Source organism: Equus asinus, chromosome 10 (assembly GCF_041296235.1).
Source record: "Equus asinus isolate D_3611 breed Donkey chromosome 10, EquAss-T2T_v2, whole genome shotgun sequence".
NCBI lineage: Eukaryota > Metazoa > Chordata > Mammalia > Perissodactyla > Equidae > Equus > Equus asinus.
The window spans coordinates 56,044,604-56,058,642 of NC_091799.1; the positions used below are offsets into that span (position 1 = coordinate 56,044,604).

General features: G+C 38.6%; 1 protein-coding gene across 3 annotated transcripts in view; it reads right to left on the bottom strand.

Annotated features, from left to right (window-relative positions):
• The window catches only part of CDK7 (cyclin dependent kinase 7), a 42,414-nt gene that overhangs the window by 17,048 nt on the left and 11,327 nt on the right, over nucleotides 1–14,039 (bottom strand). For 2 of the 3 annotated variants that reach the window (XM_014855326.3, XM_070519550.1), the window contains 4 exons: nucleotides 13,220–13,287; nucleotides 12,380–12,448; nucleotides 10,270–10,380; nucleotides 9,084–9,202 (listed from right to left, as the gene is read on the bottom strand). In XM_014855326.3, coding sequence (XP_014710812.1) covers nucleotides 9,084–9,202; nucleotides 10,270–10,380; nucleotides 12,380–12,448; nucleotides 13,220–13,287 — 367 coding nt within the window. Of the gene's footprint in view, nucleotides 1–9,083; nucleotides 9,203–10,269; nucleotides 10,381–12,379; nucleotides 12,449–13,219; nucleotides 13,288–14,039 lie in introns of those variants that run through there. The other variant, XM_070519551.1, reaches the window with a different exon arrangement.

Below are 14,039 nucleotides of genomic sequence, written 5' to 3' on the forward strand. Positions count from 1 at the left end.
AGAGTGCAAGGTGTTGGGGCTGGTCCTGTGGCCGAGTGAAGTTTGCGCAGTCCACTTCGGCAGCCCAGGGTTTCGCTGGTTTGGATCCTGGGTGCGGACATGGCACCGCTCATCAGGCCACGTTGAGGCAGCGTCCCACATGCCACAACTAGAAGGACCCACAACTAAAATATACAACTATGTACTGGGTGGACTTGGGGAGAAAAAGCAGGAAAAAAAAAAAAGAAGATTGGCAACAGTTGTTAGCTCAGGTGCCAATCTTTAAAAAAAAAAAAAAGAGTGCAAGGTGAAGCAGCAAGTGCTGCTGTAGAAGCTGCAGCAAGTTATCCAGAAGATCCAGCTGAGGTAATTAATGGAGGTAGCTACACTAAATAATAGATTTTTAACGTAGACAAAACAGCCTTGTATTGGAAGAAGATGCCAACAGAAGACTTTCCCAGCTACAGAGAAGTCAGTGTCTAGCTTCAAACCTTCAAAGCTTCAAAGGACAGGCTGATTCCCCTCTTAGGGGCTAATGCAGCAGGTGACTTTAAGTTGAAGCCAATGCTCATTTACCATTCTGAAAATCCTAGGACCCTAAAGAATTATGCTAAACCTACTCTGCCTATGTTCAATAAATGGAGCAACAGAGCCTAAATGAAGGCACATCTGATTACAACACAGTTTACTGAATATTTCACGTCTACTGTTGAGACCTACTGCTCAGAAAAAAAAGATTCCTTTCAAAATATTACTGTTTATTAACACTGCACTTGATCACCCAGGAGCTCTGGTGGAGATGTACAATGTGATTACTGTTGTTTACATGCCCCCCCAAAACATCCATTCTATAGCCTATGGATCAAGAAGTAATTTTGAATTTCAAGTCTTATTGCTTACAAAATACATTTCATAAGGCTATAGCTTCCACAGATACTCATTCTTCTGAAAGATCTGCACAAAGTAAATTGAAAACCTTCTGGAAAGGATTCACCATTCTAGATGCCATTAAAAACACTCATGGTGGAAGACAGCCCCATGGCCTAGTGGTTAAGTTCAGGGCACTCCACTTCAGTGGCCTGAGTTTGGTTCCCAGGCACTGACCTACACCACTTGGCAGTGGCCATACTGTGGTGGCAACTCACATACACAACAGAGGCAGACTGGCACAGATATTAGCTCAGGACAAATCTTCCTCAGCAAAAAAAAGAAAAACAAAACCACTTGTGATTCATGACTCTCAAGAGGTCAAAATATCAACATTAGAGGAGTGACAACAACATCATGGAGGAGTGAGTTGTTCCCTTGGTCTCTCCCCTTTAAGTTACAACTAAATGGACATTCATTAACCAGCAGAGGATTCCCTGCACAGCACAACAGGACTCCTGTGAGATCCATGCAGCTATACATCTTAAGGTGGGCGGACTGGATCCCAAGGAGGCAGTGGAACTAAGTAGACGGACGCTGCCCCCTCCCAGGCAGCAGCGAACCGCTTCATGCTTCCTCACACAGCAGCCATGCATCACTGTAAGAGGAGGTGGGGACAGCCCACCCTGCCCAAATGCTTTCAGGGTTGCAGCCCAGCCCATAGGAGCACCCAATGTGCTGCAGCAGCCCCGCCCAAAGGAACACTATACACTGAGTGGCAGTGGCTCAGCCACTAAATGGGCACCCCTCCCTGCTAGTGCAGCACAGACAAGGTACCCCACCCACTCAGACAATGCCTGACATGCAGACACAGCAGCTTAAGGGATCCACAGACTGATGGCTCAGCCTCTGCGAGGGTGTCCCCCACCCTTACTGCAGCACAGGAAAGAAGGTGCCCCACCCACTAAGGCGCACCCAGATGCAGAACACAGCAGCCCAAAGGATCGACCAAGTGGTAGCTCAGCCCCGACGTAGGTGCGCCTCCTGCATAGGGTGCAGCAGTCCAGCTGGGCCCCTGTCAAATACAGAGGCCCCGCCTACAGTACCTGGCCTGCTCACCCAAAGCAGAGGTCCTGCCCACCTGAGGACAACTTGCAGAGTAACTGAGGGCAACCTGCAGAGTGGCTGCAGCCAGCCTGGGCAAATTTCGAGTAGCCCTACCAGCACAACTCCAAGCAGACAGGGCCAGATCAGAAAACACAGCTCCTGCCTGCCCTCTAGCAGTGGAAGGTGGAACCTGAGACCTGATACTACCACAAATGCAGCAGCAAAGGATTACTTCATGAAACACCATAAAGAAATACATTAACACTTCAGAGCAGAAGGAAAATGACAACCTTCCAGAAACCAATCCTGAACACACAATATTTACAATTATATTTACAATTAGATATTTACAATCTAAATGACAGAGAATTCAAAATAGTTATCATAAAGAAACTCAACAGATTACAAGAAAACTCAGAAAGACAGTTCAATGAGCTCAGGAATAAAATTAATGAGCAGAAGGAATACTTCACCAAAGAGGTTGAAGCTATCAAAAAAACCCAAACAGAAATTCTGGATATGAAGAACACAATCAATGAGACAAAAAAATAATCTAGAAACCATAAAAAATAAACCTGATGTTATAGAGGACAGAATTAGTGATTCAGACAATAGAAATAAGAAATGCTTCAGGTGGAGGAGGACAAACAACTAAGATTTTTAAAAAATGAAGAAGTTCTTTGAGAAATATCCAACTCAATTAGGAAAAGCAACACAAGAATTATTGGTATTGCAGTGGGAGAAGAGAGGGAGAAAGGAGCAGAGAGCTTATTCGAAGAAATAATAGCTGAGAACTTCCCAAACCTGGGGAAGCAACTGGACTTACAAGTACATGAAAATAGAACTCCTAATTACATCAATGCAAAAGACCTCCAAGGCATATACTATCAAAACCGGCAAAAGTCAATGAGAAAGAAAAAATATTAAGGGCAGCAAGGCAGAAGAAAATAACCCACAAAGGAACCCCTCAGGACTACAGCAGATTTCTCTGCAGAAACCTTACAGGCTAGGAGAGACTGGAATGATATATTCAAAATACTGAAAGACAAAAACTTTCAGCCAAGAATACTCTATCCAACAGAACTATCCTTCAGATATGATGGATAAATAAAAGCTTTCCCAGATAAACAAAAGCTGAGGGACTTCATCCCACCAGACCTACTTTTACAGGAAATGATGAAGGAAACCCTCCTACTGGTAAAAAAAAAAAAAAAGGCAAAGGCTTACATAATCTTAAGCAAGGAAATAGATACATAGAGAGAGCAGAAAATCACAGCTCTATATCAGAACAGGTCAGTCATAGACCACTATAACATAAAAGACAAAGGGAAGAAAAATATCAAAAATAATTATAAACTCTTCAATTTAGTCACAACACAGAAAACAACAATTTGTGAGAAAAATAACTCAGAAAGAGAAGATGAAAGGAATGGAACCTCCTTAGGCTAATGGAGATAAGAGGCTTCCAGAAAATGGACTATCTCATTTATGAGATCTTTTATGCAAATCTCATGGTGAACAGAAAACAAAGAATCAGAGCGGGGCTGGCCGAGTGGTGTAGTGGTTAAGTTCATGCACCTCGCTTCACTGGCCCAGGGTTCACTAGTTTGGATCCTGGGCATGGACCTAGGACCACTCGTCAAGCCATGATGAGGCAGCGTCCTACATAGAAGAACCAGAAGGACCTACAACTAGGATATACAACTATGAACTGGGGCACTTGGGAAAAAAATTTAAAAAAGAAAAAGAGGAAGATTGGCAATACATGTTAACTGAGGGCCAATCTTCCTCATTGAAAAAAAAAAAGCATAAAAATTTGGAGTAGACACACAAATCATAACTAAAGAGAAAACCACCAAACTGAAATCACAGTCAGAAATACAACGGAAGAGAAATAACGGAAATACAGAACTGGAAAACAATACATAAAAAGTCAGTATTAATCCCTCATATAACAGTAATTGCTGTAAATGTAAATGGATTGAATTCTCCAATCAAAACACTACAAAGTGGCTGGATGGATAAAAACAAGGATGCAACAATACGCTGCTTCCAAGAAACACATCTCAGATCTAAAGACATACAAAGGCTCAAAGTGAAGGGATGGAAGATGATACTCCAAGCTAACAGCAAGCAAAAGAAAGTAAGTGTTGCCATACTTATATCAGACAAAGCAGACTTCAAGATAAAAAAAAGTCAGTGAGAGACAAAAAGGGGCAGTATATAATGATAAAAGGGACATTCCCCCAAGAGGACATAACCCTTTTAAATATATATGCACCTAACAGAGGAACACCAAAGTACACAAAGCAACTACTAACAGACCTAAAAGGAGAAATTAACAGCAACATATTAACAGTAGAAGCCCTCAACACCCTACTTACATCAATGGATAGATCAGTGAGACAGAAAGTCAACAAGGAAAATACTAGATTTACATGAAACATGTGAGGAGATGGACTTAATACATATATATAGACTATCCTATCCAAAAATTTCCAAATACACATTCTTCCCAAGTGCACATGAAACCTTCTCAAAGACAGATCATATGTTGGGAACAAGGCAAGCCTCAAGAGATTTAAGAAGACTGAAACGATATCAAGCATCTTTTCTGAGCATAATACTATGACACTACATATCAACTACAAGAAAAAGGCTAGGAAAGTTGCAAATATGTGGAGACTTAACAAGATGTTACTGAACAATCACTGGATCAATGAGGAAATCAAAGGAGAAATCAAAAAATACCCTGGAGACAAATGAAAATGAAAACACAACATATCAACTCTTACAGGATGCAGCAAAAGCGGTTCTAAGAGGGAAATTCATAGCAATACAGGCCTAGATCAATAAAAAAGAAAAATCTCAAATAAGTAATTTTTTTTTAAAGATTTTATATTTTTCCTTTTTCTCCCCAAAGCCCCCCAGTACACAGTTGTATATTCTTCCTTGTGGGTCCTTCTAGTTGTGGCACGTGGGATGCTGCCTCAGCGTGGTTTGATGAGCAGTGCCATGTCTGCGCCCAGGATTCGAACCAATGAAACACTGGGCCGCCTGCAGCGTAGCGCGTGAACTTAACCGCTCGGACACAGGGCCTGCCCCTCAAATAAGTAATCTTAATCAACATCTAAAAGGACAAGAAAAAGAAGAATACACAAAGCCCAAAGTCAGCGGAAGGAGGGAAATAATAAACATCAGAGCAGAAATAAATGAAGTAGAGACTAAAAAAACAATAGAAAGATCACTAAAACTTAGGGATAGTTCTTAGAGAAGATAAATAAATTGACAAACCCTTAGCCAGACTCACTAAGAAAAAAAGAGAAAAGGCTCAAATAAATAAAATTAGAACTGCAAGAGGAGACACTACAATGGATACCACAGAAATACAAAGGATTATAACAGAATACTACGAAAAACTATATGTCAACAAATTGGATAACATAGAAGAAATGGATAAATTCTTAGACTCATAAAACCACCCAAAACTGAATCAAGAAGAAATAGAGAATCAGAAAAGAACAATCACAAGTAAAGAGGTTGAAACAATAATCAAAAACCTCCAAAAAACAAAGTCTAGGACCAGATAGCTTCCCTGGAGAATTCTACCAAACATTCAAAGACGATTTAATAACTATCCTTCTCAAACTATTCCAAAAAGTTGAAGAAGATAGAATGCTTCCTAACTCATTCTATGAGACTAACATTACCCTGGTACCAAAACCAGATAAGGACAAAACAAAGAAGGAAAATTACACGCCAATATTGCTGATGAACATAGATGCAAAAATCCTCAACAAAATATTGGCAAATCAAATACAACAATATGTTAAAAAGATCAAACACCACGATCAAGTGGGATGTGATCCAGGGACACAGGAATGGTTCAACATCTGCAAATCAATCAAGGTGATATACCACATTAACAAAATGAGGAATAAAAACCACACGATCATCTCAATAGATGCAGAGAAAGCATGCGACAAGATCCAAAAGCCACTTATGATAAAAACTCTCAATAAGGTGGCTATAGAAGGAAAGCACCTCAACATAATAGAGGCCATATATGACAAACCCACAGGCAACATCATACTCAATGAGGAAAAACTGAAAGCCATACCTCTGAGAACAGGAACAAGACAAGGGTGCCCACTCTCACCACTCCTGTCCAACATAGTACTGGAGGTTTTGGCCAGACCAACTAGGCAAGAAAAAGAAATAAAAGGTATCCAAATAGGCTAGGAAGAAGTGAAAAACTCGCTGTTTGCAGATGACATGATTTTTATATACAGAAAACCCTAAAGAATCCATTAGTAAACTATTAGAAGTAATCAACAACTACAGCAAAGTTGCAGGGTACAAAATCAACTTACAAAAATCAGGTGCATTTCTATACTCTAATAATGAGCTACCAGAAAGAGAACTCAAGAGTACAATCCCATTTACAATCGCAACAAAAAGAATAAAATATCTAGGAATAAACTTAACCACAGAGGTGAAACACCTATACAATGAAAACTATAAGACATTATTGAAAGAAATCGATGATGCCATAAAGAAAGGGAAAGATAGCCCATGCACATGTATTGGAAGAATAAACATAGTTAAAATGTCCATACTACCTAAAGCAATCTACAGATTCAATGCAATCCCAATCAGAATCCCAATGGCATTCTTCACAGAAATAGAACAAAGAATACTAAATCTTATATGGAGCAACAAATGACCTCAAATAGCTAAAGCAATCCTGAGAAAAAAGAACAAAGCTGGAGGCACCACAATCCCTGACTCAAAACATACCACAAAGTGATAGTAATCAAAACAACATGATACTGGTACAGAAACAGGCACATGGATCAATGGAACAGAACTGAAAGCCCAGAAATAAAAACCACACATCTACAGACAGCCAATCTTTGACAAAGGAGCTAAGAAAATACAGTGGAGAAAGGAAGGTCTCTTCCATACATGGTGTTGGGAAAACGGATAGCCACATGCAAAAGAGTGAAAGTAGACCATCATCTTACACCAAAGAGAAAAATTAACTCAAAATGGATCAAAGACTTGAATATAAGACCTGAAAACCATAAAAGCCCTAGAAGAAAATACAGGCAGTACACTCTTTGACACTGGTCATAGAAGGATCTTTTCAAATACCATGTCTACTTGAACAAGGGAAACAAATGAAAAAATAAACAAGTAGTGGGACTTCATCAGATGAAAGAGCTTCTGCAAGGCAACGGAAACCAAGAACAAAACAAAAAGACAACCCACTAGAGGCCATCCCGTGATGCAGTGGTTAAGTTTGCATGCTCTGCTTTGGAGCCTGGGGTTCGTGGGTTCAGATCTCAGGTATGAACCGACACACCTACGCACTCATCAAGCCATGCTGAGGTGGTGTCCCATATACATAGTGGGGGAAGACTGGCACAGATGTTAGCTAAGGGCCAGTATTCCTCACCAAAAAAATACAACCCAACAACTGGGAGAAAATATTTGCAAATCATATATCCGACAAGGTGTTAATCTCCAAAATATATAAAGAACTCACACAACTGAACAACAAAAAAACAACCTGATCAAAAAATGGGCAGAGGATATGAACAGATATTTTTCCAAAGAAGATATACAGATGGCCAATAGGCACATGAAAAGAACTTCAATATCACTAATCATCAGGGAAATGCAAATTAAAACTACACTAAGGTATCCCCTACACCTGTTACAATGGCTATAATCACCAAGACAAAAAATAACAAATGTTGGAGAGGTTGTAGAGAAAAGGGACCTCATATACTGCTAGAGCGAATGCAAACTGGTGCAGCCACTATGGAAAACAGTATGGAGATTTCTCAACAAAAAAATAGAAATACCATACAACCCATTTATCCCATTACTGGGTATCTATCCAAAGAACTTGAAATCAACAATTCAGAGAGACTTATGCACCCCTACATTCATCGCGGCATTATTCACTATAGCCAAGAAGTGAAAGTAACCCACGTGCCCATCAACTGATGATTGGATAAAGAAAATGTGGTATATATATACAATGGAATACTACTCAGACATAAAAAAAGACAAAATCATCCCATTCACAACATGGATAGACCTTGAGGGTATTGTGTTAAGCGAAATAAGCCAGACAAAGACAAACACCATATGATTTCACTCACATGTGGAGGATAAACTAACACACGGACAAAAAGCACAGTTGAGTGGTTACCAGAGGCGAAAGGGGTTAGGAGGTGGGCACAGAGGGTGAAAGGGCTCATTTACACAATGACAGAGAAAAAATAACATACAACTGAAATTTTACAATGTTAAAAACTATTATGACTTCAATTTAAAAAGAAGTGTCTTGGAAATTAACAAATGCCATCTTGACAAGAATTATAAAGTGTACTGTCCCTATCTATTTAATGTGGTTTTTAGTTTTCATACATAAAACCTATAAAGAGAACGGGGCAGGCCTGGTGACACAGTGATTAAGTTCATGCGGTCTGCTTTGGCGGACCGGGGTACACCGGTTCTGATCCCAGATGCAGACCTACGCACTGCTCATCAAGCCATGGTGTGGCAGACATCCCACATATAAAGTAGAGAAAGATGGGCACAGATGTTAGCTCAGGGCCAGTCTTCCTCAGCAAAAAGGGGAGGATTGGCGGTGGATGTTAGCTCAGGGCTAATCTTCCTCAAAATAAATGAATAAATAAATAAACAGAAAATACAAGTACTAACAATATGAAAAATCCAAATATCAATGCACTGCTTTGTTTAGAGAATTTTCATTCACACTGAATGATATACAGGCCACCAAAATCAGGTTATGTAAAAGAACAGCCATAAAGTTCCAACCTACCTACCTAAAATGTAAAAGAAGTATAAATCAGTCCCAAAAGTTACTAGGTAAACGCCTGAGGACTGAATTAATTCAACTCCGTTTGAAAAATTGGCTGGTTTTTTTCATTGTGGTAAGATATACATCACATAAAGAGGGCTGTATTTTTAACAAAACACCAACCATGATTCCTGAACTCTGCCAAGATATTTCAGAGAAACCAAATGATGCTCAGCTGTGATTAATATCCTGCACAACATAAGCTTCCAGTTATTTAAGAGATTCTTACCTGGTCACAACCTGATGTGTATAAGCTCTATTGGGGCTCCCAAATGATTTGGCCAGGCCAAAATCTGCCAGTTTTAGAACGCCATTTTCATCTAGCAACAAGTTGTTTGGTTTTAGGTCCTATATCACAGAGGTTTTAAACAAACAAGTAAGCAGGGTGCAGAATATCATAATGATACATTTAGTTGGCTTTAAACTTAGCAAAAACAGGATGACACCTCAATTTTAAACAATAATATTTTTTTTCACTGATGTGAAATCCTATCAAAACAAACTAAGATTGGTCATAATACTCAGTGAGACCTTGGGTCAAGGTACCGAATTTCACTGAGCCTCAACTTACCTACTTCACAGAGTTGCTGTGAGGATTACATTTAATATTTTCTGTAAAGAGCCTAGTGTGATGACTGGCTCAATAAACAGTTGTTGCTATTAACTTAATAACAATAAAATATTTGAACTTTAGTAAATAAAAACATTATGCATTTAGAAAGGATGAGGAACATATTCTTCAAAATCCACGCCAAAATGATATTAGCAATAACCTAAAAGGGATTCCAAGTTTAAGGTATGAGAATTACTAACTATAATTACATATTCTTAGCTTTCTATCTAAACAGGGTGCCTAAAAACATCTATCTAAATTATCAGCTTGTTCCAATAGCTGAATGTTCCTAACAACGACTCAACCATTTCAGAAATTTTATTTCATTACTTCACAGAATTTTAGAGCTACTAGAAATACTATTTTTCCAAAGGTATTTCAGCATTGTATAATTTAAGCAACACTCTCACTGCATCTTTTTCCCCTAACAACAGTATAGCACAAAGAACACTGGACTTACAGCCAAAAGATCTAGGTTCTATTACTCTGTCAGTTATCAGCTACTGACCTTGAAAAAATATATAACCTTGGTCTGGTAACTTAGCAGCTTAGCTCCTCATCTATGAAGAAAATGAAGGACTGGGTCTCTTTCATTTCTACATTTCACATAGAAATTTAGAGTCCTCACAGAACCACTTGGTGGAACAACTGAAGGGAACATGCAGAGGAAGAAGATGGGATAAAATGGTCTAGTTTTACCTTTATTTTAACAATTTACATATTCAGACCGTTTACATATAAATTGGCTACATAAAACCTGACTACAACATAAAAAGTAATCGTACTTGGTTAAAACCCTTACCCTATGTAGAATCCAATGTTGATGTAAATATTCTAACCCTTGAAGAGTCATCAACATGTAGGCTTTGATGTGTGATGGTGTCAGCACAAGACTATTATCCTTTATTATAACCTGTAAATCAGGTATACAATATACAGGTAAACTTTATTAGCCCAAATAAACTCCACCGTATAAAATCATTTATAGACATAAAATGAATATACTCATACAGGAGAATCTCAAGAGATGCTGCCTAACTCTGGCTGCTGTGTAGGAAGCATTGTCAGAACATCCAGTTATGTGTTAAGGAAAGTATCTTCGGTTTGGAAAGAAAGCAGTGCTTTGTCTCCTACTTTGATTTTAGGTATCCGTGTAGCGAACATCTGTTGTTTTCACTTGCCCCACAATGTACAGCCTTTTCTGATAATAGCATTATTCTGATAATAGCACATTCCTTTGGGACACCACCTGTTGCCAGCTCAGTCCACATGGACTGACTATCACCTGTGGCCTCTAGAGGTAGATACACGACCCAGGCATAGCCAATCACTATTCTGCAGCCTGCTGTCCAGGAGATTGGTGATCCAAGCCAAGCCAATCAACCAGGCCAAGTGCCCATGCCAGAATCAAAGGGAACAAAGCACTTTCTTTCTTAGGGATTATTAAACTCTAAGGATATAAGCCTGGAAGTGTCTGAGCCATTATATCGAGAAACTATGCCCATGAATGAAAGCAAAAGAAAACAAAACAGAACTGAGTTAAAGTGCAAGACTGACTTCTGATGGCATTATTTGTGAGCTGTGCCTAAAGCCAATTTATTCCTAGACTTGCCAGTTATTATGAGCTAGAAATCCGCATTTTCTTTTTTTAAAAATCAGATTTAGGTAAAACGTACCCTTGTGACTGCACAGTTCCATGAGTTTTAACAAACACACGGAGCTGTGTGACCACCATCACAATCAAGCTCGAGTTCTACAATCCCTCACAATTCCCTCAGGTCCTCTGTGCTCTATCCTGCCCTCCACTCCCAAACCCAGCAATCTCTGATCTGATTTCTCTTCCTTCAGTTTTACCTTTTCCAAAATACCATATAAATGGAATCAGACAATACATAGCCTTTTGAGCCTGGCTTCTTCCAATTAGCAATAATGCATTTGAGATTCGTCTATACTGTTGTATATATTAGTAGTTCATTTCTTTTTATTCCCAGATAGTATTCCATCGTATGGAGGTACCACAATTTGTTAATACATTCACTAGATAAAAGATATCTGGGTTGTTCAGTTTGGGGAATTATGAATAAAGCTAAACATCTGTGCACCAACTGCTTTCTGAGCAGACATGTTTTTGTTTCTCTTGGATAAATACCTATCAGTGCTATTGCTAGATCACACTTTAAGTATGTATTTAACTGGACAAGAAATTGCCAAACTGTTTTCCAAAGTTCTGTACCACTTTGCGTTCTCACCAGCAGCATATGAGAATTCCAGTTGTTCCACACCCTTGAATTGTCAGTTTTTGAGATTCGATTAATATTAATGAAAAGTATAAGATCTTATTTTTCTCAAAAAGAAACTCAGCTTTCAAAAGGATGATATTCTGTGATAATAGGAAAAATAAGCTCTAAATTTTCAAAGGCCTAACACTCATTCCTCTAAAAATAATGTTGTTAAGATTGAGGCTGGCCCCGTGGCCGAGTGGTTAAGTTTGCGCGCTCTGCTGCAGGCGGCCCAGTGTTTCGTTGGTTCGAATCCTGGGCGCGGACCTGGCATTGCTCATCAAACCACACTGAGGCAGCGTCCCACATGCCACAACTAGAAGGACCCACAACGAAGAATATACAACTATGTACCGGGGGGCTTTGGGGAGAAAAAGGAAAAAAAAAATAATAATAAAAATAATGTTGTTAAGATTCAAGGAACTTGGTAAATAGAAATGCTAATGAAATTCAAATCTCTGTATCTGGCACCAGGAATATGAACAAATGATTCAGAAGCGCCTTAAGAGTACACCCAGATTTCAACAAAATTAAGCATTCTTTTTGACTACCAGTATCTTCATAAGTAGAAAATAAACATTTAGCTTATCTTTTGACAGAGAAAAATACTTCCTCTAGGAATCTTAATCTTACCTCTAAATCAGTTTCCATAAAATCAAAGACAAGGCTAATATTAGACTTATGCCCAAAAGCATCAAGGAGCTGCAAAGCAAAATTAAAAAAAAAAATCAAAATGTGATTGTCTATTAAACACCTGACAGTATTACACCAACTGAAGTAATTTAAAAAAATTTAAACAAGTATTTGGACTGTTGATAATTCCTTGTTAAGCTTAAATAGTTTTATTAAATTTGATATTTATCCTTCTTTTGCTAAGAATTAGTACTTCGAGGCACAAAAATATTAAACTTTACTATTTTTTATAAATCATTAAATATTCAACCTCGCCCATAAAATTTTGGGAGTTACAATTAAGAAGTAAACTAATGAAAATCTCACTTCAGTCTCCAATTCAGAAAAATTCCCAAGCTCGGTGCCAAGAAAGTATTATAAATAGCAGTAGCAGCCATCATTCATTGAACGAGTGCATTCTCCAGGCCAGGCACTATGCCAGGACCTTTACATGTATTCAATTAGCTAGCCTCACAACAACCCTATGAGGTAGGGACTATGGCAGAGAACTGTGAGGGAATTTGCTCAAGGTCGTACACATGTTACAGCTCTCTAGGCTGCATAATGATTTCTAACAAAATAAGCCTGTATGTCAATATTTAATTTATTTCATCAGTTGTATAGTTTTAAAGACATTGTCAACAGGAATAATTAGGATAGAAAATACATTTCAGCCTGATAAACTTTTAAACTTTTTGCAAGGCTCATCTAGAAGAACTCATCTTGCTGAGCCTTCAATCAACACATTCAGAAAAGGCAGGGAGGGTCCCAAATCCCAGAAACAACTTCGATCATACTCACACCAATTATATTTGGATGACTCAGCTCCTGTAACAATTTGATCTCTCTTAAGGCTGTCCTATTTATACCTACAGAAAAAGGCAAAGCAAAAAGTGAAAAATAATCTGAAACCTCAAAGCTTCTTAAACTTATCTTTTGGGAAAGGTTAAGTCTCTCAGGAGATGGCAATAAACATTCTACAGAAAAAGAAGGGATATTTTGACAATTTTTATGACACATCTGTTTTTCTTTCATATTGTTTTATTTTCAAAATAGCTTAATACAGACTATGATAAATGGTGAAAACAGTATTCACTTTATCTGTAACGTATCAGATCTGAAGGCTGCTGGAGAAACAACATGTGTAAGTATGTCGCTTATAGGCAATAAGTCAATAGCTTCCCTTCCCTTGCCCTATGAATATCAGCAGTAGATTTTTTATGCTAATAGGAAACTTATGATGCTAACAGCAAACTAGTGATAAGATAGTATCTTTCCCAATGCAAAGCACAGAAAGCAAAATTAAAAATAAGATCCAGTTGGACTGGCCCCATGGCCCAGTAGTTTAAGTTTGGCATGCTCTGCTTCAGCAGCCCGAGTCCACGGGTTCAGATCCCGGGTGCAGACCTACACCATTTGTCAGCCATGCTGTAGCAGGAACCTATATATAAAAAGTAGAGGAAGATTGGCACAGATGTCAGCTCAGGGCTAATCTTCCTCAGCAAAAAAAGATAAAAATAATAAGATCTGGCACTACTTGTTACATAGATGATGTACCCTTTTTATAGGAACCATTTCTTGATGACTAAATAGAACTTAGCACTCTAGCAAACAAGGTTTT